The 21,047-nt window shown below is 40.6% G+C and overlaps 1 protein-coding gene across 1 annotated transcript; it reads left to right on the forward strand.

Moving 5' to 3' along the window:
* LOC134648771 (spatacsin) lies at positions 1–19,250 on the forward strand. The gene is made up of 15 exons (XM_063503326.1): positions 1–336; positions 582–996; positions 1,202–3,087; positions 4,947–5,114; positions 6,440–6,625; positions 7,350–7,632; positions 7,825–8,754; positions 9,145–9,467; positions 10,659–11,195; positions 12,971–13,113; positions 13,887–14,034; positions 14,672–14,898; positions 16,862–17,065; positions 17,959–18,105; positions 19,098–19,250. Exons 1-15 carry the CDS (start codon positions 160–162, stop codon positions 19,168–19,170), a joined length of 5,847 nt encoding a protein of 1,948 aa, XP_063359396.1. The 5' UTR covers positions 1–159; the 3' UTR covers positions 19,171–19,250.
* The last annotated feature ends 1,797 nt before the right edge of the window (positions 19,251–21,047 follow it).

Here is a 21,047-nt window from a genome sequence, read left to right on the forward strand (position 1 = left end):
ATAAATAAAATCTGTATCAAATCAAATTTTATTTGATTACTTTGTTATATATACATACTAAGCACCTACAATAAGAATATAGTTTCTTAAGTTATCTAAAGTTACGGAAGTTGAGAGTATATCACAATCTAATGATTCTCTAACAGTGTTTTTGTGAAAATGGAAGGGTTGACCCAGAATGAGAAAACTATTTGGTCGTGTTGGGAAGAAAAATCAGCAAGAGATGTGGTCCGCGAGGCTGCAAATAAAGGCAGTCACATAAACTTGGCTGTAAAATACTTGATGCACAAAAACTCGTGGAATGAAGACACTGCAAGAGATTGGTTTATGGCTGAAGTAAGTCTAGAATTACATTTATACTGATTGTTATTTAACTACACACTAACTGTTCTACAGTAACACACTATTGTTCTAGTATTGTATTGTTACTGTAGCTATTGTGTAGACATTGTTAGCAAAGTTTCTATAAGGATCATTTGAATTTTTTATTTTGTTCTGTAAGATTTTCAGTGTAAAATATTATATAGTCTAGTAGTTAAGTTCCGTTGATGTTATCTCACTACATACATTGTTGCATCTAGGTCAGAGCATGGACAATCCAACTTCTGTTGAGAAAACAAATATTCAAAGTACTTCATGTCTTAAATAAAGTTGGTATAGATCCAGCTGAACATCTCATGGACCTAGCACTGTCTTCACCAGAAATTGAATACAGAGATTTTATAGTCCAGCATCTAGACAAACTATCGCTGGACTTGAAAGGCGATACAGTAACAAGGTGGCAAGACTTCAAGAGACATTGGATGTTGCTACAATACTTAGAAAAGTCCTTTGAAAGGGATGGCACTTTCAAGCAGAATAAAGTCTTTGGTGTTGGTAAAAATAGAATTGTCGTAAATGAAAGTGAGATAAAGGCATTGACTATAGAGAAAATACAGGCTTGTTCTCCACAGTGGAAGAGCAAGATAGCTTCAGCTCTTTTCCTGGATTCATTTGGTGAGCAACCAACTTTGTTATCTAATTACTATGTACATGATTAATTACCCAGTGTCAATAAATTAGTTGCTATGTTCTTTGATAAGAATGATAAATCAGCACAGTATCGTACTTCCGTATCTATGAATAACGGTAATTATTATTTACACATTATGTTAAAATAAAAATTTAATAATATAACACTTGAATTCATGCCTTTTTTCAGAGTTCTCTCTCTTGGATTTCTCAACACCTTTAGAAATGTGGAATCATCTGGTAGAACAAAACAAGGCTATGATTTTAATCCGGTGGATCAACTTGCAGATGTCTGAGGTGGTGAGGGACATGAATGCCCGGTACAATTTCTTTAACAATGACAGCTTTGTCAAAAAGCTCCTAAATGTCGACACCAAGGGCTTCCCGGATGAAGTTCTTGATACATTGGATGAGATTTTTCGTAAATGGCCCATCACTGATGAAATGATAGTAAGCATTGCTAACAGTAGCTGCTATGAATACACTAAAATGTGTATTTATGATACACTGTGTTCCTATGGCATAGTCAATGACAATGAAACTAGTGACTTGAACAAAATAATAGCCAGATTAGCTCGGACTAAGAATCTGAAACTTATTGATGATATTTTCACTGAATCTTGCTCTAATATTACTAAACAACATTTCTATGTGGAATTAGCAAAGTATTGTGTGAAAAATAAATTGTATAAAGTGTTGACGATGTGTGTTGAGGGCAATATACTTGACACAGATCTCTCTAATGTTGAGCAGGAGGCAAAGGACTGCATAAATCTTTGGCTCTTGTTTAAAAGCATTGAACAGACCTCCGACAGGCAGAGCCATGTAGTGCCCGTGTATAAGACTTGCCAGCAGATAGCCAAAGATGACATTGACAATTACATTTGCTCCAATCCTCATCTAGTCCTCGGTATGATCCTCCTTGAAGATGGAGCAAACCTATTCGACGTGTTTTCAAACGACGAATTCATTACATTTAAAGACTTTAAATTGCCAAATAAAGGTTATAAAGAGAAGCTTCCGCATTTACACAATGTTTATAAGAAATATTTAGATATGAATCCATTTTACGAGTCTAAAGACGTCAGCGTGTATCAACTGCTTTCTGGTTACCGCGGTTTAGATGTATCCAAAATATTCGAATTCCAATTGATAAATCAAAATACTTCCACCGTAATATGTGATAAAGCGGACCGCCGTAGTTTGGGCAGTCTTTTAGCCAACGATGTTCAAGTGAATGCCAGTTGCGTAAAAGCGTTGTCACAAAAATCCGTTGACATGCCGGATTTTGCGAATGAAAAGCTGATGAAAAGATATGGTTATGTGGCGAAATTGAGCCACATTTACTATTTGAAGCAGTACCGTCCGTGCAACGCCAGTCAGGCATTTGTTGTTCAACAGTATCAGATATATAATCGCCTGCAAGATAAAAGTATAAAGAGCGCTTGCTGCGAGGCGCACGCTCTAGCACTACAGCACTGGGATGACCCAGCAATGGTAGCCTGCGCCATATCATTCGTGGCCATGATCGGCTGTAACCCCACACGATGCAGAGTTCACATGACCGCAGCACGCATGATAAAAGAGTACTTAATATATCAGAAGGGATACAACCAAGACAAAGCTAACAAAACAGTGAACGATTACACGTCTAAACTTATACAAAGCAGCGATGATGCGGCAAAGGACATTTTGGAGAACCTTGAAGAGATAACTATGCACACGCTAAAAAGTAAAAAAAATGTAGACGGTGAAGTGGAAATGTCAGTTGCGCTGTTTGAATCCCAAACGATGATCAAATTCGCAATGCTTCACAATCTGCCGTTGCCCGAAAATTTACTTCGAGAGTTTGTAAAGCGCGGCTCTTGGTTCAACTTTTTATTATTCGGCGACGTATTCCGGTACCCTTTGAGTCAGATGTTGAAGCTCTCGCAAGAATTCGAGCAGAAATCTTACGCTGAGCATTTGAAGTACATCATGATGAATAGGAACGTGGAAGAAGGCTCAGAGAAGGATTTCAAGACCAATGCTACCAATGGGCAAAGGAGATTAAACAGACTGAGTTCTTCTGAAGTGGTAAGTTTTAAAATCACATCTCATCACCTAGCTTTCAACAGTATTGTTGAGCCAAGATGTTTTTTATGTTTTCACTAAGTGGGTATTCCTGAACAAAGATGGCATACTTTTCTGGAAAGTTAAGGAAAAGATCCTTAATCCTTTGACCGTCAAAGACGTTATCTGCATGACTCGCGCGGCTACAGACCAATATCAACCTTCGTGCATTCCGATAAGGTTCACGGTGACGCGCCGCACATTTGTATAAATATGTATGTATACATTCAACTGGCTTTTTGCTATCTAGTTTTTCGAATGTCAATTTAAGTGACTAATGTTTTGTTTTTAACCATTGATATAGTATAAAGAACTGGATACCCAATCAGCCGCCAAAAATGGCCCCACAAAAGTGATGTCAAAACAGATCATGCATTACTTTTTCGTTTAGTCTTGTTTGAAACGCTCAAATGTGAAGTTGTCAACAATTACGAAATGTGCCGTTAAAATATGTAAAAATAACAATGATAAAACAAGGAAAAAGGATGGAATGTATTTCTTTCGGTTAGTTCTTTGGATAGCATTACATAATTTATGTAATCTGGTGGTAATTTTATGGTTTTGAATAAATTAATTTGTTAGTACCAAAGAAGGGATGTCAAGGAACAAAATTCTATTGAGTCGATGTGAGGTCAATATTTTTTTATATTTTTATATGGAATTCATAAGAAATAATATTATGTTTAAATTAAAGATTTCCAAGAAAACCTATGCGACGTGCAAAGTGGACTGCTATTTAATTATAGCAAGAGATAGGGGTGATGCAGTTTTAAACAAGGCAAAACGGCACTTGTGTGTTTGGCCCATTTCCCTGTTTCCGACATATACACCACCAATAAGGGCTTATATCGACTAACTGTAAATGCTAAACCTGTCGGAACACAGTGACAACCACAGGATTTTTTTTTATAAAGTATAGGTAGACTTTATAAAAAAAAATCCAATCAGTATCTAAATGTCCCCGTGCACCCGTGCTATGAGTAAATGTAGATCTTAAATACACAGTTATTTAATAAGTAGAATTTATTTCAAGGAAATTAGTATTTAAAGACGTATACTTACGAATTAAAAATTTTATTTGTTTAAATTTGAACCACGAATTAATTTTATTTGAGCTCCCGATTAAATTAAATTTGTTTTATTTATTACTTCAATTTTAATATTTTCCTGTACAGTAATACATATTAAAGTGTACCAAAGTGACTCCATTCGTTCATTATTCTCGTTTGACGTTGTTTGACGTAAATACGTTACGTTTAGTGCCATCGGACTAAATTTTTTAACAGTGTTGGTACTTATGTTTGCAAATTTGACACTTAATGCTTACGACATTAAGCTCTTTTCTGTACGAAACATTTATCTTGACTCAAAATTTACGTAAGCGTTTTTATCATCAATGCAAATGGTGCGAAACGTCATTGGGATCCACATTTCTTGACGTTTTTGTTCTGCTTTGTGTGTCTATTTCTTTTATATTAAGTCAGTGTTTTTAACACGCTTTTATTAGGTCGACCTGTATGTAAACTATGTAACTATGTAATGGAATCTTGCAAGGTAAATTTGATCCACTTCCCGGTTTCCGATTGAGCTGAAATTTTGCATACACATGTAAGTCGGGTGACAATGCAACATCGAGCTGATCTGATGATGGAGACAGGAGGTGGCCATAGGAACTCTGTGATGAAACAACGCAACCTAATTGTGTTAGGGGTTTTTAGAATTGTCTCGATAAGTATTAGTTGTCTGTCGTAAGAAAAGTACAGTCAGCGATAAAAGCGTGTACCAAAAATGAAATTTTTGCCAAAAACTTATTTGTGTCGTAGAGCCCGAGCGGCAGTGTGACATTCGAGTTCCCGTCTCGCGGTGTATCCCGTGAGCTTTGGGAAGTGGCGGCCGCTTGTCACGGGCCCGAGGACCCGCCCGCTGCGCTCATCCGCTCCGCGCATCTCTGTCGTGAGCCTCTACTCGTTCTGCTTGCTGGCTGTTATGAGGTGAGTGTCTGTGGGAGTGACCCAAAGCCCGACCCGTAGTGACCGATACTGTCGGAGTGACCTGTGGCCTGTGGCCTGCCGTGCTAATCTTTGATGCGAGCCTCTACTCGTTCTGCTTGCTGGCTGTTATGAGGTGAGTGTCTGTGGGAGTGACCCAAAGCCCGACCCGGAGTGACTGATACTGTCGGAGTGACCTGTGGCCTGTGGCCTGCCGCGCTAATCTTTGATGCGAGCCTCTACTCGTTCTGCTTGGTGGCTGTTATGAGGTGAGTGTCTGTGGGAGTGACCCAAAGCCCGACCCGGAGTGACCGATACTGTCGGGGTGACCTGTGGCCCGAGCACATGCCGCGCTAATCTTTGATGCGAGCCTCTACTCGTTCTGCTTGCTGGCTGTTATGAGGTGAGTGTCTGTGGGAGTGACCCAAAGCCCGACCCGGAGTGACCGATACTGTCGGGGTGACCTGTGGCCTGTGGCCTGCCGCGCTAATCTTTGATGCGAGCCTCTACTCGTTCTGCTTGCTGGCTGTTATGAGGTGAGTGTCTGTGGGAGTGACCCAAAGCCCGACCCGGAGTGACCGATACTGTCGGAGTGACCTGTGGCCCGAGCACATGCCGCGCTAATCTTTGATGCGAGCCTCTACTCGTACTACCCGCGGGCTGTTACCAGGTAAACCTACGGCGTATATTTTACTAAAGTCTTACCCAAGGGTCATAAAACGCATGCTCGGGACGTTAGGAGCGTGCACTCTCTACGCTTACGCCACAGATGTAGTTGGTTGGTGGTGGAGGCATTATTAGTATCTAGCATCTAGCTGGATGGTCAGTACTGTGTCCTTAGTTGTCGCTGCTCGCGGCTGCATAAAATATACCAAAAAAATACGCTTCTTAGTCGTTATACTTCATTGCTAAAGGTCGTGTCGTGTCCGTTGTGAGATATTTTAGCTATGCAACATTTCTACGCAGAATTGGCAGAATCGCATGGATGTCCATAAATATGGACTTTCAGTCTTCCATGCGGTTGCCTTTAGTGTAAGGCCTGAGTGGACGCTCGAGTGGGCGTGCAGCGGGGCGGGCGTGCGGCGTGCATGTTAGACAAATGCAAACGTATAGGAGCGGACTTAGTGCACGCTGCTCAAATCACTTGTGAGCCCGACGCTACGCTGCACGCCCCGCCGAACGCTCCGCTCCGAGCGTAGACCTTAGGGCCTCAGGCCTTAGACTTACTAGTGCGCAGTCTTGTAAAAATAGTCTAATCCTAACAAAAAACTTCGTCTTTATACGTAAACACCCGCGATAAAGTACTTATAAGTGAATAATTGTTTCAGCCGAACGCGGTGTTCGTGTTATGGGCGCAATGGCTGCTCTCCTCACTAGCCACGCCGGCGCCTGACAGCGCTCTACTCGCCACGCAGCAAAACGTCTCCCCTGACCAGTTCCAACAGGTCGCAGAGCTGTGTCTGCGAGAGGGTTACGTCACTACATTACATGAAGCCATGCTGGTCTTTATGCCGGTAAGACTGGTGCTAGACATTGACGTATATCTCAGGACTGGCCTTACGTGCACTAAAAATGGTACTAGTTCAGCGGTGTCACTCACGAATTCGAGCCAATTGTGCAGTCTAACGCAACTAATCGCGACCAATCGCGCGCGTGATGCGAACTCATCAACCAATCGCGTTGTAGCGGTGTCACATTGTACTGGCCCCATTCATACCCCATTCTCATTGCCCGTAAGGCCAGTCCTGAGATATACGTCAATGGTGCTAGAACTGTCAAAACGCTGCTGTTTATAACACATTCTCATATCCGTCATTGATAGTCCTAAAAATGATAATTTCTACTGAAGGTAGGTTTTCTTCCGAAAAGATCCAATTTTTAGGGTTCCGTACCTCAAAAGGAAAAAACGAAACCCTTATAGCGTGCGTCTGTATGTCTGTCCGACCCCCCCTCGCTTTATCACCGAAACCACTGGGTCTAAGATTTTGAAAAAATACACAAAATAGTTCTTTACCTATAGATGACAGGAAAGCCTATTAGAAATGTGCAATGTGCAGTCAAGCATGAGTCGGTCTTAATGTACGGAACCCTTGGAACGCGAGTCGGACTCGCACTTGGTTGGGTTTTATTAAATACCTTTTCATCATATATTCGGCTCAGTTCAGCCTAATCCCTATATAATCTGCTAATCCAATATTCTTTTAGTCGGGTAATTCTCACATCTGTGTCTTATTGCAGGAAAGTCCCTTATCACTATTGACAACGTTTCTCTGCCGCACTCTAAAGCACCGCATATTCGACTGCCAGACCAGCAAGACACTAGCCAGCTTCCTCCAACTCTGCCTGCGGCGGTACAGCGTCGACGCCAACGGTTTGCCCAGCCGGCTGTCTAAGGAGGCCTATCAGAGAATCGCCACGGCGCTGGTGAAGATAGCGCTTAGCCAGGGCTTTGATAGCGCCTTTCATCAGAGGGAGTTTCTGAAATGTTTGGCTGTTGCGCAGTTTGGGAAGGGATTTTCGGGTAAGCAGTTAAACCTTACACTCATTAGGTTATCCATTTTAGCCATGCTTAGTGACCACAAAACATGGCGCAGTACAGCGCCATATATATGAACTTTCAAACTAGGCGGCACGATTTTTCTTAGCCGCTTCATGTCTTCTACAACAAAATAACCCTTTAGAAAAAGTGCTATTGTAAACTCCTTTCTTTCAGTGCCTTCTCCAAACTTCGTAACATTACATGAGATCTTACAAATATCCATGGAGACGCCGACAGTCGTGGACGTGTCTAAAATGCTGCAAGACGACTCGGGCCAGTACTTGCTCCAGTGCGTAGAGAGTTACACCGCCAGCAGAAAATACGACGTCGCTCTCAAAATAGCCAAGCTAGCCAGTGTCCCCGTCAACGACATTTTAATGGCCGAATGGGCGCATAAACACGAAACTCTCTTAATGAAAGAAGACGCCGTAGACAACAAGGAATGGACTCTCTTCATAGCTAAATGTAGCGAGGCTTTTAAAAAAGCAGCAGTAACATTCAACGACGCTACAGACTTCCTAGTGTATTACGTGAACGAAATCAATGATACTGTGCAGAAATTCTACGCATACAGAATCATCATGAGCTGGTTCGAGGAAAACTTAGAGTACGGCCAGAAAAGAGAGCGCATCGAGCATTTGATGTGGGACGCTTATTTCAAAAGCGATTCCCAAAACGAGGTGTTTTTAAACAGTTACCAGGGTACTCTGCATTTTATACTGAACGGGCAGAAAGATCAGAGTTTATCGAGGAAGATAGGAGTTGTTGATACGGAGAAGCCTTTTTCGATGGAATTGCGAGAGATTGAAGTTGAATCTGACGTCGGTAACATTGAAGATGTTGTTATGTTGGAGGATGTTGAAGCAGTGGAGAATTGGAGAAGGGTTATTAACCAACTACTTGAGTTGAAGTTGCTTGTGGACGCGTTTCGTCTGTCGGTGTTGTTCAAGGCGCCTTCGGAGCACATGTATCGGAGTCCGCCGTGCCCGGTGCAGATAATACGGACGTGTCTGAAGTTGGCCGAGGGCACGTGTCTGCCGTATGATTTGCCGCAGGAACTGAGATTGGTTATCTCGTCGCCATACTTGCAGAACAAATTGACCAGTGAGTAACTACTAAGTTTTACCATACCAAGTGTAACTCAAGGTAATTTATTGTAGCGAAGTAACACATTTTACCAGTCCAGTCTAATATCAAATTTGACGAATCGGAAAAGTTCCTATAGAGTGTAGCCTAAATAACACACAGCCTCTATAGAACTCGTGTTCTATCCAGATTTTGTCACGTATTTAATTTACCATATTCAAAAGGCTTCAAGGTGTGACGGCCTGTCGGTGTGGAACTACATTTCTTAAATATCTATATTTTTATTGATGACACCACCGTCAGAATTAGATTTTAACAGCGATTGTAACATGAAATATTTTACAACAAGTATTTATATGTGAAGATAGTTTATTCCGACGTTACATTGATCTGATCATTCCTTTCCAGCATCAGGCATATCAGACGCTAGCTTCGAAGAGCTAGTTATCATACAAGAAAAACAAGAGAACACAACGGAAGGCTGCCAACTAGCAGCCAGAGAGGATGCCGACCGCCTCACCGCTTTAGAAGCCTTAGCGGCCCGTAGTGGCCTATCCATTGCCAAGCACATAGCCGCTTACTATCGTATAGCGTTGCATATCGGCTGGCAATATACTGCAGTGTTAAAGTACAGGGGATTGTCGGTGGATTTTATAAATTTGGTCAGCGGACGCACTCGGATGTCGCTGGCGAATCTTGTGTTCAGGACTTTCAACATTCCTTCGAAGCAGGTAAACAATGATTTAGTAAAAGGAACATATTTGTACTGTTAATTTTACTAGGAAAACTGTCTACTTTTAGAAACTATTCATATATTTACACAAATCTTTGAGTACAAAAGTAGGTAGTTTAGGTACTTATGTAGGTTTTTAGGGTTCCGTAGCCAAATGGCAAAAAACGGAACCCTTATAGATTCGTGATGTCTGTCTGTCTGTCTGTCCGTCTGTCCGTCTGTCTGTCCGTCCGTATGTCACAGCCACTTTTCTCCGAAACTATAAGAACTATACTGTTGAAACTTGGTAAGTAGATGTATTCTGTGAACCGCATTAAGATTTTCACACAAAAATAGAAAAAAAACAATAAATTTTTGGGGTTCCCCATACTTCGAACTGAAACTCAAAATTTTTTTTTCATCAAACCCATACGTGTGGGGTATCTATGGATAGGTCTTCAAAAATGATATTGAGGTTTCTAATATCATTTTTTTTCTAAACTGAATAGTTTGCGCGAGAGACACTTCCAAAGTGGTATAATGTGTGTCCCCCCCCCCCCCCCCTGTAACTTCTAAAATAAGAGAATGATAAAACTAAAAAAAATATATGATGTACATTACCATGTAAACTTCCACCGAAAATTGGTTTGAACGAGATCTAGTAAGTAGTTTTTTTTTATACGTCATAAATCGCCTAAATACGGAACCCTTCATAGGCGAGTCTGACTCGCACTTGGCCGCTTTTTTACTGTATGTAACCGATGCTAGTTTTTTTACATTCATAAATGTGTATCGTAATATGACTAAATTGAAGAATGGAGAACGCTGTATTCATATCATAATACTAATAGGTATTAACTGGACCAGGCATGAGGGGTGGGGGGAAATGACCGAACGGGATAGTCTTATGTATCTTTCAGTAGGAGTAGCAGCGAAAGCGCTATTATTGTTTGTCCTTGTCACAGTCTCACTTGTTTTTATTCCCCACCAGTATGGATTATGGTAGGCAACAAATAAATTCGACCAATCATAGTGTCGCATTCGCATTGCGTATGTTTTGTCCCTCACGGAGGCACGCGTTTACCACTTCTATAGGATCCTACCTTCTATGATTTATATATATTTTGTGATGCTACACAGTGATGTAAGTCGGTCAATATTTGCTTGAAAATCTCGCTGGCTTTTTATATAATGCTTAATGTTATTACAGATCGCTGAATACCTGTGCCACGAAATGGTAGCAGCAATAATCTGCCCCCATCTAGTGAAGACTTCCACATTCCGTCAAAAGGAGCATTTCCAATACACGCTCTGGGGCTACGCCCTCAACTCCGACATCGAAATGTTCCTCAACATGCGCCCCGACTGCTGCAGTCACGTCGGAAGACTTATCCTCGACCATCTGATGGCTTTTAGAAAGATTTACAAGTCTGGCGCAACACCAGTCCCTGAGAGTACTTTAGACGACAGTTGTCTGGACTTAGACACGCTAATTGACGAAGAATATTCGAACGTTGAAAGCGAGGAAGTGGAATCGGCTATAACTGATGGAGGTACTTTAAACTCGGCTGAGACGGGGTCGGTATATTCCACGGTGTCAACTGTTTATACAGTTGGAAGTAAAATGACCAAAGATACTAGAAGGAACTTGTTTGATGTGATTTCGAGGAGTAATATCCATATTCGGTATCAAGTCAAGTCGAATATTAGGAAGATTACTAAGGGCGCTAAGCTGTCGACAAAACAGGTAAGTTTAAGAAATAATTATATGGTTTATCTCATGGTATAATAATATACTCCGCCTGGTACTCTCTTCCGAGATTCGCGAATGACCTAACTGTCACTTGCCTACGTCATCATGCTGTTTACAGGTTCTCAAATTTTAAAATGTGGGAGAATTTTAACCAACGGTGAAAATTATTTTAACGGCATTAATTTTAAGTTATTCATGTAGAAACATATCTATACTGCACTTTTCACTCCTACTCTTACTCTTACAGTTCCGAATAGAGCAGCCAACCATTTTTGTAACAAAACATTAATTACCAAGCTTACGACGTGAAAAGTTTGGAAAACACTGCGACTGCTGACACTGAGCGAGAAGGAAATAACAATTAACACGCGTTCGACAAGGATGACGGTCAGGGACAAAATGGCGGATTGTCAAATGTGACAGCGCTATCCTGTGTTGCCAGTAGTGCAAACAGAATTACCCTAACGTCTGAAATTTCTTTCGTGAATCGGAAGATATTGCTAACGAATTATTAAAAATGACGTGTTATTGTAAAATTTAAGATAAAATACATATAAATGAAAATTATAAAATTATAAAGAAATATTTTAACGTATTAACCATAGATATAATGTACCCATGTAACATGTTATGTTGAAATAAAGTGGCAATGTTATTGTGACGTAGGCAAGTGACACTCTGGGAAGAGAAGACCATGTTTTATTAGACCATGGTTTATCTGTTTCCACACGTAGCAAAAGCTTGTTGACTACATACGTAACTGACCCCCCATGCATATAAATTTGTTTGCAGGAGGGTCAACTATATCTGCAGCTGACTGTACTTGCGTATTTTATAAAAATCGTGTAAACAATAAAAGGAAGTCTGAATGTAACCATTTGCGCGGTTGAAACAAATAAAGGCGCGGGCTCGTACAAGTAACTTGTGCATGCTGCTTGCGTAAAAAGCCTTCTCATCGTGTACCTGTACCACATGCGAGTATCCGGTTCATCACTATAGTTGGTCAAACCAAAAAAACTATACTCATCCTTTTCTTTTGGGTGCTAGAACTAGTGTAAGACAAGGATAGTATGTTTCTCTCTGTCTATGTTTAAAATGAGACAGTCCTTTGACACACTATACTTATCATACCGCTCGCGAAAGTAACCCGCGTCTTTGCTTGCTCCAGCTACATGCATAATAGGGATGATGACACATGTTGAATTTTATAACAAAATCTAGTAAAATAGATAGCAAACGAGCAATTTATCACAATAATGTGGATATTAAAATAAAATATTGAAAAATTACAAAAATACAGGACCTGACAGTTTCAAAATTTAAGTTTTTTTTAACTTCCAAAAACGATAAAAGTAAGGGTACCATTCGGTTCCTTACATTTCATGCAATAAAATATTGTATAGCAACTATATACATAAACGCAATATTTCACCGACAAAAACGCAATTTTCTTGTTTTGTCCATACTACATGATGGGCGATGCCGTCACGGCCCTTGTCCGTTTTGTATAGGGCGTTTCGCGAGTGAAGTGCGACTGTCGGCCTTTGACTACAATTTCTGACTTTTGTGTTACTTTAATGCAATGGGTCCCATATAGACATTTGATCCTAAAAACAAACCCGATCGATTGATACCATAAAAAAAAATTAGTCATGTAGCCTATTAGTTTAATAGCATAATTTAGTTTGAAGCTTTCTATGTAATCCCTAATCTCTAAGCAAAATTGTCCATTTCTTCCGTCTATGCTAAGACAAGTGTAATATTCGTAGGTGAACATAATATCGATCGAGCTGCTGGTAGTGGCGCACGAATGTTTCTCCTGCGCGTGCGACACAGAGGGCGTGGCGGTCGTACTACGATCGGCGCAAGCGCTCACGGCGCAGCTGCTCGCGGCGCGCTCCTGGCGGCTCATGTAAGATTACATAGACGTATTTAGATGGAACGTGTTTTTAGTACGTTTTTATATATTTATCCGAAACAATCGCTAGGCGATTATCGTACAAAACTGTCTTTCATGTAAAAATTAGAAAATGGCCTTCGAATTTATTATTCTTATTTATTCAGGTAATTACAACACAATATCTAAGCTTAATTACAAAAGTATCTGTAAACCAGTAAGGTTTGTCTCGATACTCCATCCGCGGTAGATTTTATACAACAATAGAATATCTTTTAACTTAAGAAACTATGTACTTACATTCATAACATGCTCAACTTAATAATAATATAAGTAAGGCAAGCCTAATACAACCTTGAAAACGCAACATCTCTCATTCGATTCTATTCTTACGACTTTCGCATTCGATTGCGAGTTATCTCTAAATATAAACTCGCCCTCGAAATCGAAAGAAACCAATATTTTATACCTTTTAGTTCTCAAAAGTCCTTCTAAAACTATAATAGGGTATTTTCCTACTAGTCAAATCATTTATTTTTATAACTGTGAAAACGATTTGCTTATATGTTATTTATATAAAACATTACATCGTGACGTCACGGTTACCTCACCCACTTTTTATATTTCTATCCGATCTATTAAATAGAACTTGTGTTTAAAAATAACTGCAATCTATGTTTTTCAAATAATTATCTGGTGCTTTATTTCATGCATGTTGTGAAATAATTTATTTTAAATGCAGTATAATACCCTATTTTTTGTTGAAACTGTGCCTAATCTATATACAGGGTGCGTCTGCTAACGGGCTTGGCGCGGTACACCGAGATGGCGTACGTGTTCCAAGTGCTGCGAGACAAGCACCAATTCGAGTTTCTACTCGGGCAGTTCGACTTCATGCTGGGACAGCAGAAGGAGAAGATCACGGAGTTCAAACAGGTTAGTCGTATTATGTGTATTTAGGTCTGTAATGTTAGCAGTATTAGGTCGGTTTATATAGTTTGTCAAAGGAATGTCTCATTTCAAACATAGACAGAGAGAATCTTTGTCTTACACTAGTACTAGCACCCAAAAGAAAAGGATGAGTATAGTTTTCCTGATTCTTACTGACTGACAAATTGGTTTGAACAACTATATCTACAGACATCGAGTGTGCCAGACATGCGGCGTGGCAGACAAAACAATATTATTTTATGCAGTGTTTATTAACGTATTTTATATCTATCGCTATATGGCCTTGCAGACGCCGACAGACACCTCTGGAGCAGCGGTCGGCAACCTTTTAAAGCTAAGGGCCACATAGTAGTTAACGAAGTTGACGCGGGCCGCACTTTGTTAATATTTATGACTTTTTATTAGACATTGTTGTTTGTTAATATTACATACAAATTAGCCAGGGAGGCTCGCGGGGCGCAGATTGCCGACCGCTGCTCTAGAGTAAAAAATGCACGGCACGTGTCTGGCATGCTCAATATCTGGCTGAGCTAAAAAGAAAATTGTACTGATACTGATTTAAACAGCTAAGCTAGCTAAGCAAAATTCATTTTGCATTCATGCTTACCACATTTTTTTCCAGGGTTTGCTAGACTACCTCAAAACCCACTGCCCCGGTGACACCGACACGTACATAATGGTGGCGCTCCACTTCAACATGTACTCGGAGGCGGCCAACGTGAAGCGGAAACAGGCCCTCGACCTCATCTCAGACTTGGAGAAGTTGGCTATTGAGTCCGCGCCGAAGGGGAGCTTGCGGAAACCCAGTCAGCCGGTGTGGGTCATGATACACGACAATAATGTCACCAGGTATGTGAATATAAAATATAGTGCTCCACTTTAACATGTATGAGACTAGGTATGAAGTGGAAACAGACCCTCGACCTCATCTCAGACTTGGAGAAGTTGGCTATTGAGTCCGCGCCGAAGGGGAGCTCGCGGAAACCCAGTCAGCCGGTGTGGGTCATGATACACGACAATAATGTCACCAGGTATGTGAATATAAAATATAGTGCTCCACTTTAACATGTATGAGACTAGGTATGAAGTGGAAACAGACCCTCGACCTCATCTCAGACTTGGAGAAGTTGGCTATTGAGTCCGCGCCGAAGGGGAGCTCGCGGAAACCCAGTCAGCCGGTGTGGGTGATGATACATGACAATAATGTCACCAGGTATGTGAATATAAAATATAGTGCTCCACTTTAACATGTATGAGACTAGGTATGAAGTGGAAACAGGCGCTAGACCTCATCTCAGACTTGGAGAAGTTGGCTATTGAGTCCGCGCCGAAGGGGAGCTCGCGGAAACCCAGTCAGCCGGTGTGGGTGATGATACACGACAATAATGTCACCAGGTATGTGAATATAAAATATGGTGCTCCACTTTAACATGTATGAGACCAGGTATGAAGTGGAAACAGGCGCTAGACCTCATAGCAGACTTGGAGAAGTTGGCTATTGAGTCCGCGCCGAAGGGGAGCTCGCGGAAACCCAGTCAGCCGGTGTGGCTCATGATACACGACAATAATGTCACCAGGTATGTGAATATAAAATATGGTGCTCCACTTTAACATGTATGAGACCAGGTATGAAGTGGAAACAGGCGCTAGACCTCATAGCAGACTTGGAGAAGTTGGCTATTGAGTCCGCGCCGAAGGGGAGCTCGCGGAAACCCAGTCAGCCGGTGTGGGTCATGATACACGACAATAATGTCACCAGGTATGTGAATATAAAATATGGTGCTCCACTTTAACATGTATGAGACCAGGTATGAAGTGGAAACAGGCGCTAGACCTCATCTCAGACTTGGAGAAGTTGGCTATTGAGTCCGCGCCGAAGGGGAGCTCGCGGAAACCCAGTCAGCCGGTGTGGGTGATGATACACGACAATAATGTCACCAGGTATGTGAATATAAAATATAGTGCTCCACTTTAACATGTATGAGACTAGGTATGAAGTGGAAACAGGCGCTAGACCTCATCTCAGACTTGGAGAAGTTGGCTATTGTCAGCCGGTGTGGGTGATGATACACGACAATAATGTAACCAGGTATGTATCTACAACATACCTGCTGCTGGATTTAATTCTATTGCAGTGATATTAAAAGGAAAACATGAAATGAAAAAATACAAGACCTCAATTTCGAAGTTGTATTTATTCCATACTAGCGACCCGCCTTCGGACCCGCCTTCGCTTCGCACGGGCATAGAGAAATATAGTAAGACGAGAGTGCTCACTCCATACATCAGTTAGACTATTAATTTCAGTGTCTACTATCAGCGGAACTATCAGTACTGCTACTTGACAATAGATGTAGCACCGACCGGAAAGTCTTATCTCAACAGCATAAGACTTTCCGGTCGGTGCTACATCTATTGTCAAGTAGCAGTACTGATAGTTCCGCTACTCGACGCTAGATGCTAATAGTCTTTTTGGTACTAAAACTGATGTATGGAGTGAGCACTCAATGTATTTTTTTCTCTATGGCACGGGTTACATAAACCTTAACAAATTATACACCTAAACCTTCCTCAAGAATACCATATTATACCATGTATTCATTGATAGGTGAAAACCGCATAAGAACCCGTTTAGTAGTTTTTGAGTTTAACGCGAACATACATACACACAAACGGACAGATGCGGCGGGGGATTTTGTTTTATAAGGTGTAGTGATTTAGTAAGGTCACCTCACATACACGCCCGCGAATGCTAATTTTGAATACGTAAAAAGAGTTGCTTTGTCTAGCTGGTTTGTGGTTTCTATTGCAGGTCGATGCTCGAAACAGCGCTCAACCACAGCACGGACGCAGCCGAACTATACTTGCAAGGCGGCTGCACCGGCTTCGCCGGCGAAATGGCGGCGCTGGCGCAGAACATTGCGCTTCAGATGTCGCTGCTCAACGCCTCGCCCACAAGACTCATACTCAACAAGAGCACGGAGCAGATGTATAAACTCGTCTCCGAATATTTGAGGTAACATGGTAACAAAAGATACAATAGAAAAGTTTCTTGTTATCATTATTCATAGCCACATGATTCCGTTTAATAGACGTTGAATTTTTAGAAATGATTGTCATCTATGCTTCCAATGAACTGTTACTAGTAAATTCGCTGCTGAGGCCGTACACCTGGTATATTTAACCTTTTGGACGCCAATGACCGATATATCCGCACCGTAGGTTCAACGCCAAAGACCGATTAATCGGTGACAGACCACAAAGCAACATAGACCTACGTGCATATGCATAAAGTTCAATTTCAGTTTTGACACTTCGGCGTCAGCGTGACAGCTTTTGTTTTTGACACGGCGTCGAAAAGGTTAATACTAGCGACCCGCCTCGGCTTCGCACGGGTTAATAAATTATACATAAACCTTCCTCTTGAATCACTCTATCTATAAAAACCGGCCAAGTGCGAGTCGGACTCGCGCACGGAGGGTTCCGCACCATCAACAAAAAATAGAGCAAAACAAGCAAAAAAAACGGTCACCCATCCAAGTACTGACCCCGCCCGACGTTGCTTAACTTCGGTCAAAAATCACGTTTGTTGTATGGGAGCCCCACTTAAATCTTTATTTTATTCTGTTTTTAGTATTTGTTGTTATAGCGGCAACAGAAATACATCATCTGTGAAAATTTCAACTGTCTAGCTATCACGGTTCGTGAGATACAGCCTGGTGACAGACGGACGGACGGACAGCGAAGTCTTAGTAATAGGGTCCCGTTTTTACCCTTTGGGTACGGAACCCTAAAAAACCCTCATCAAAATCCGTTGTGTAGTTTTAAAGATCTCTGCATACATACAGACAGACTTTGACTGACTTTGTTTTATACTATGTAGTGATAGTATAGTTTGTTTATCTCCAGTTTCATGGAAGGCCTGGTGTTGCTGTCGCACCGCGGAGCGGCGGCGTGGCGCGAGCTGGCATATCGTCGTGCACTCGGCAACGACCAGGCCTACCTGCGCGACTGCGCCACCTATCGTCCCGACGTGGCGCACGACTTTATTACCAGGTCAGTAACTTCCTTAATCAATTTAACCTGTCATATCCCAAGGGCTCAAATAGGAGCCGTAAATAAATTTTCCAGATTTCCCACGATATTCAAAATTTCAACTCCCACGGCTCAAATGTGAGCCATACTGGGAGACAACAACAAAATTAGTTTTCGGGTCGCGGGATCGGACAAGTTAAGAATGCAATTGCAGGTTTTTATATTCCGAACCAGGGATGTTGCGAATATCCGCATCCGCAACCGCGGAACTTCCGCATTATTTTCAACATCTGCATCCGCATCCGCATAAAATCGATGCGGATTTAATGCGGATGCGAATGTGGAACAGGTCGGTACAGGAACGTCTTAGCATCGGCGTAAGTGCTAGACTGCTAGGTAATTTAGTCGTTAACCAAAAAAACCTATTAGAAATGAGCAGTCAAGCGTGAGTGGGACTTAATGTACGGAACCCTTGGAACGAGAGTCCGACTCGCACTTGGCCGGTTTTTTGAAATAAAAATTACTAAAATGTAATATTTTACGTTTTTTATGGTACTATCTTGACACCCGCATCCGCGGCTGTGAGCCTTTAAAAATCCGCATCCGCATCTGCGGATGTCAAAAAATCGGCATCCGCAACATCCCTGTTCCGAACTGAAGAGTGAATACGTCGTCAAAAAAGTGTGACCGAATCTGAATAAGAGAAGTCAGATTAGAAGACCGTATCTCATTCTGATTAACACGTTCACTGTCCCAAACTAAAATGTCAACTTCTTGCTTGGCTTGCCGTGACTTAGTGGAGTGAACACGAGGTCCGATAAATGCTTCATTATTGCAAGTATGGGAAATAGTCTTTGTTCTGCTATACAGTGGGGAAAGATAAGTCGGGCCCTGGAGGGAAACTACCTTAAATCCTTAAGCTGGCTCATTTTACTTAAAGGAGACATTCCTTTATTTTTAAAAAGAAACAAAATTGCATTCAAAGACATCATAACATATTTCTACTTTTTCAGATACAAAACAGAGCGGAATAAAAGTCCCGTATCGCAAGCAGCCATGACAGAGCTCCGGAATCTTCTCCGGTGAAGTGCGAGTAATGTTTTATACTCTTATTATGCGTATTAGCTGTTCATTAAACGTCCCAATGGCCGTAAGTAGCATTTACCGCCCTCCGCCCTATAAATAATAAGCAAAAAGTTTTTGAAAAACTTTAACCCGTTACGAATATTTCGTAAAAAATACCCTACTTTCAAAATCGGTTAACATTGTTTACATTGTAACCTACTCCGTAGAAACTAATCGGTTCACACCATGGTCTAATAAAATATGGTATTTTCTTCCCAGAGTGTCACAGGCCTACGTCACAATAACATTGTCACTTTATTTCAACATAACATGTTGCATACATTATATCTATGGTTAATAAGTTAAAATATTTCTTTATAATTTTATCATTTTCATTTATATGTATTTTATCTTAAATTTTACAATAACACGTCATTTTTAATTATTCGTTAGCAATATCTTCCGATTCACGAAATAAATTTCAGACGTTCGGGTAATTCTGTTTACACTACTGGCAACACAGGATAGGGCTGTCACATTTGACAATCCGCCATTTTGTCCCTGACCGTCATCCTTGTCGAACGCGTGTTAATTGTTATTTCCTTCTCGCTCAGTGTCAGCAGTCGCAGTGTTTTCCAAACTTTTCACGTCGTAAGTTTGGTAATTAATGTTTTGTTACGAAATACGGGAAATGTGACTTTCAACTCATCAAACTTAAGGTTTGAAATATATTATGGATTCTTTGAGGCATTGTAGTCAGATGTGTGTTGTTTAGTTTGGCCTGGAAGAGGTTTAGTTACAGTCTTCCAAATAACTGCGACGTGGGCAATTTTATATACATCAAATCGTAATTATAAAAAAAAAGCTTTATTGCAACTTTGGGTTATTACATTGGTTCCTGGCTCTCAAAGTAGGTTTCCCTGTGTCTCAAGAGCCAGTTCCTTCCCAATTACAAGCGTAGGTAATGTTACAAGTTAGACATTTAATATTACAATTTCAACAATATTAAAATTAAAGAAGATATAAACAAGCGAAACTATGATGTGTGCGTATTAACGTTTAAATTAACGTTTGTATTTGCCGACTTGGACCAATTACGTTGGGAAGTGCGTTTTTGTATACGACCAATGGCGTTCAAGAGGTAACGTTAGTGCATGTGTAGTGATATAATATATGGTGTTTGCTTTAAATGCTTCTATAACATGTCTTCTGAAGAACTGTCTGTAATCATGTAGATGTAGGCAAAATTAAAAACTGAAGCAGAATTGCAATATTGTGAGAAATGATAATTATATTGATTCATTTTGTAATTTTTGCTTGTGTGTTAACAAAGCTGTGTTATTATAACTATCAGATTTTATGTATAAAAATACCAAAAATAAAAAAAAATGATAATATGATTTAATGCTCCTTGTAAGGATAAGTATAGTATAATACAGATGCAACACTTATAAATTTAATGTATATAGATTTAAGGAAATTAAGTCTTTACTGTGATATATTCTCGACTGATTATAAGATTGTAATATATTTTGTAAGAAATCAGAAATTGTAATCTACTTATAAATATATTATTTTTATATTTAAGTGCCGTACTCATAAATGGCAATATTAATGTTATATTAAATGGAATGTAGTCGATGCTTAAATGCGTTTTTTATTAAACTGGTATTTTAACTGGCTCGCCTATTTAAGCCTAAAAACCCTAGATATGCCTGGTTTCCTTTCTGGGGCGAACGTTAGACCAGACGGGGGTTGTTTTTGCAAAAACTAGTGCCTACGCTAATTCATGGAAGCGTAGTGTTCTTAATGTTTGGAGTGCAACTAGGGAGATTTAGAGGATTGTAATAGGAAACAAACAGATTTACTTAAAATATATTTTAATATAAATTAACACA

This window comes from Cydia amplana, chromosome 6, assembly GCF_948474715.1.
Source record: "Cydia amplana chromosome 6, ilCydAmpl1.1, whole genome shotgun sequence".
NCBI classification, from domain to species: Eukaryota; Metazoa; Arthropoda; class Insecta; order Lepidoptera; family Tortricidae; genus Cydia; species Cydia amplana.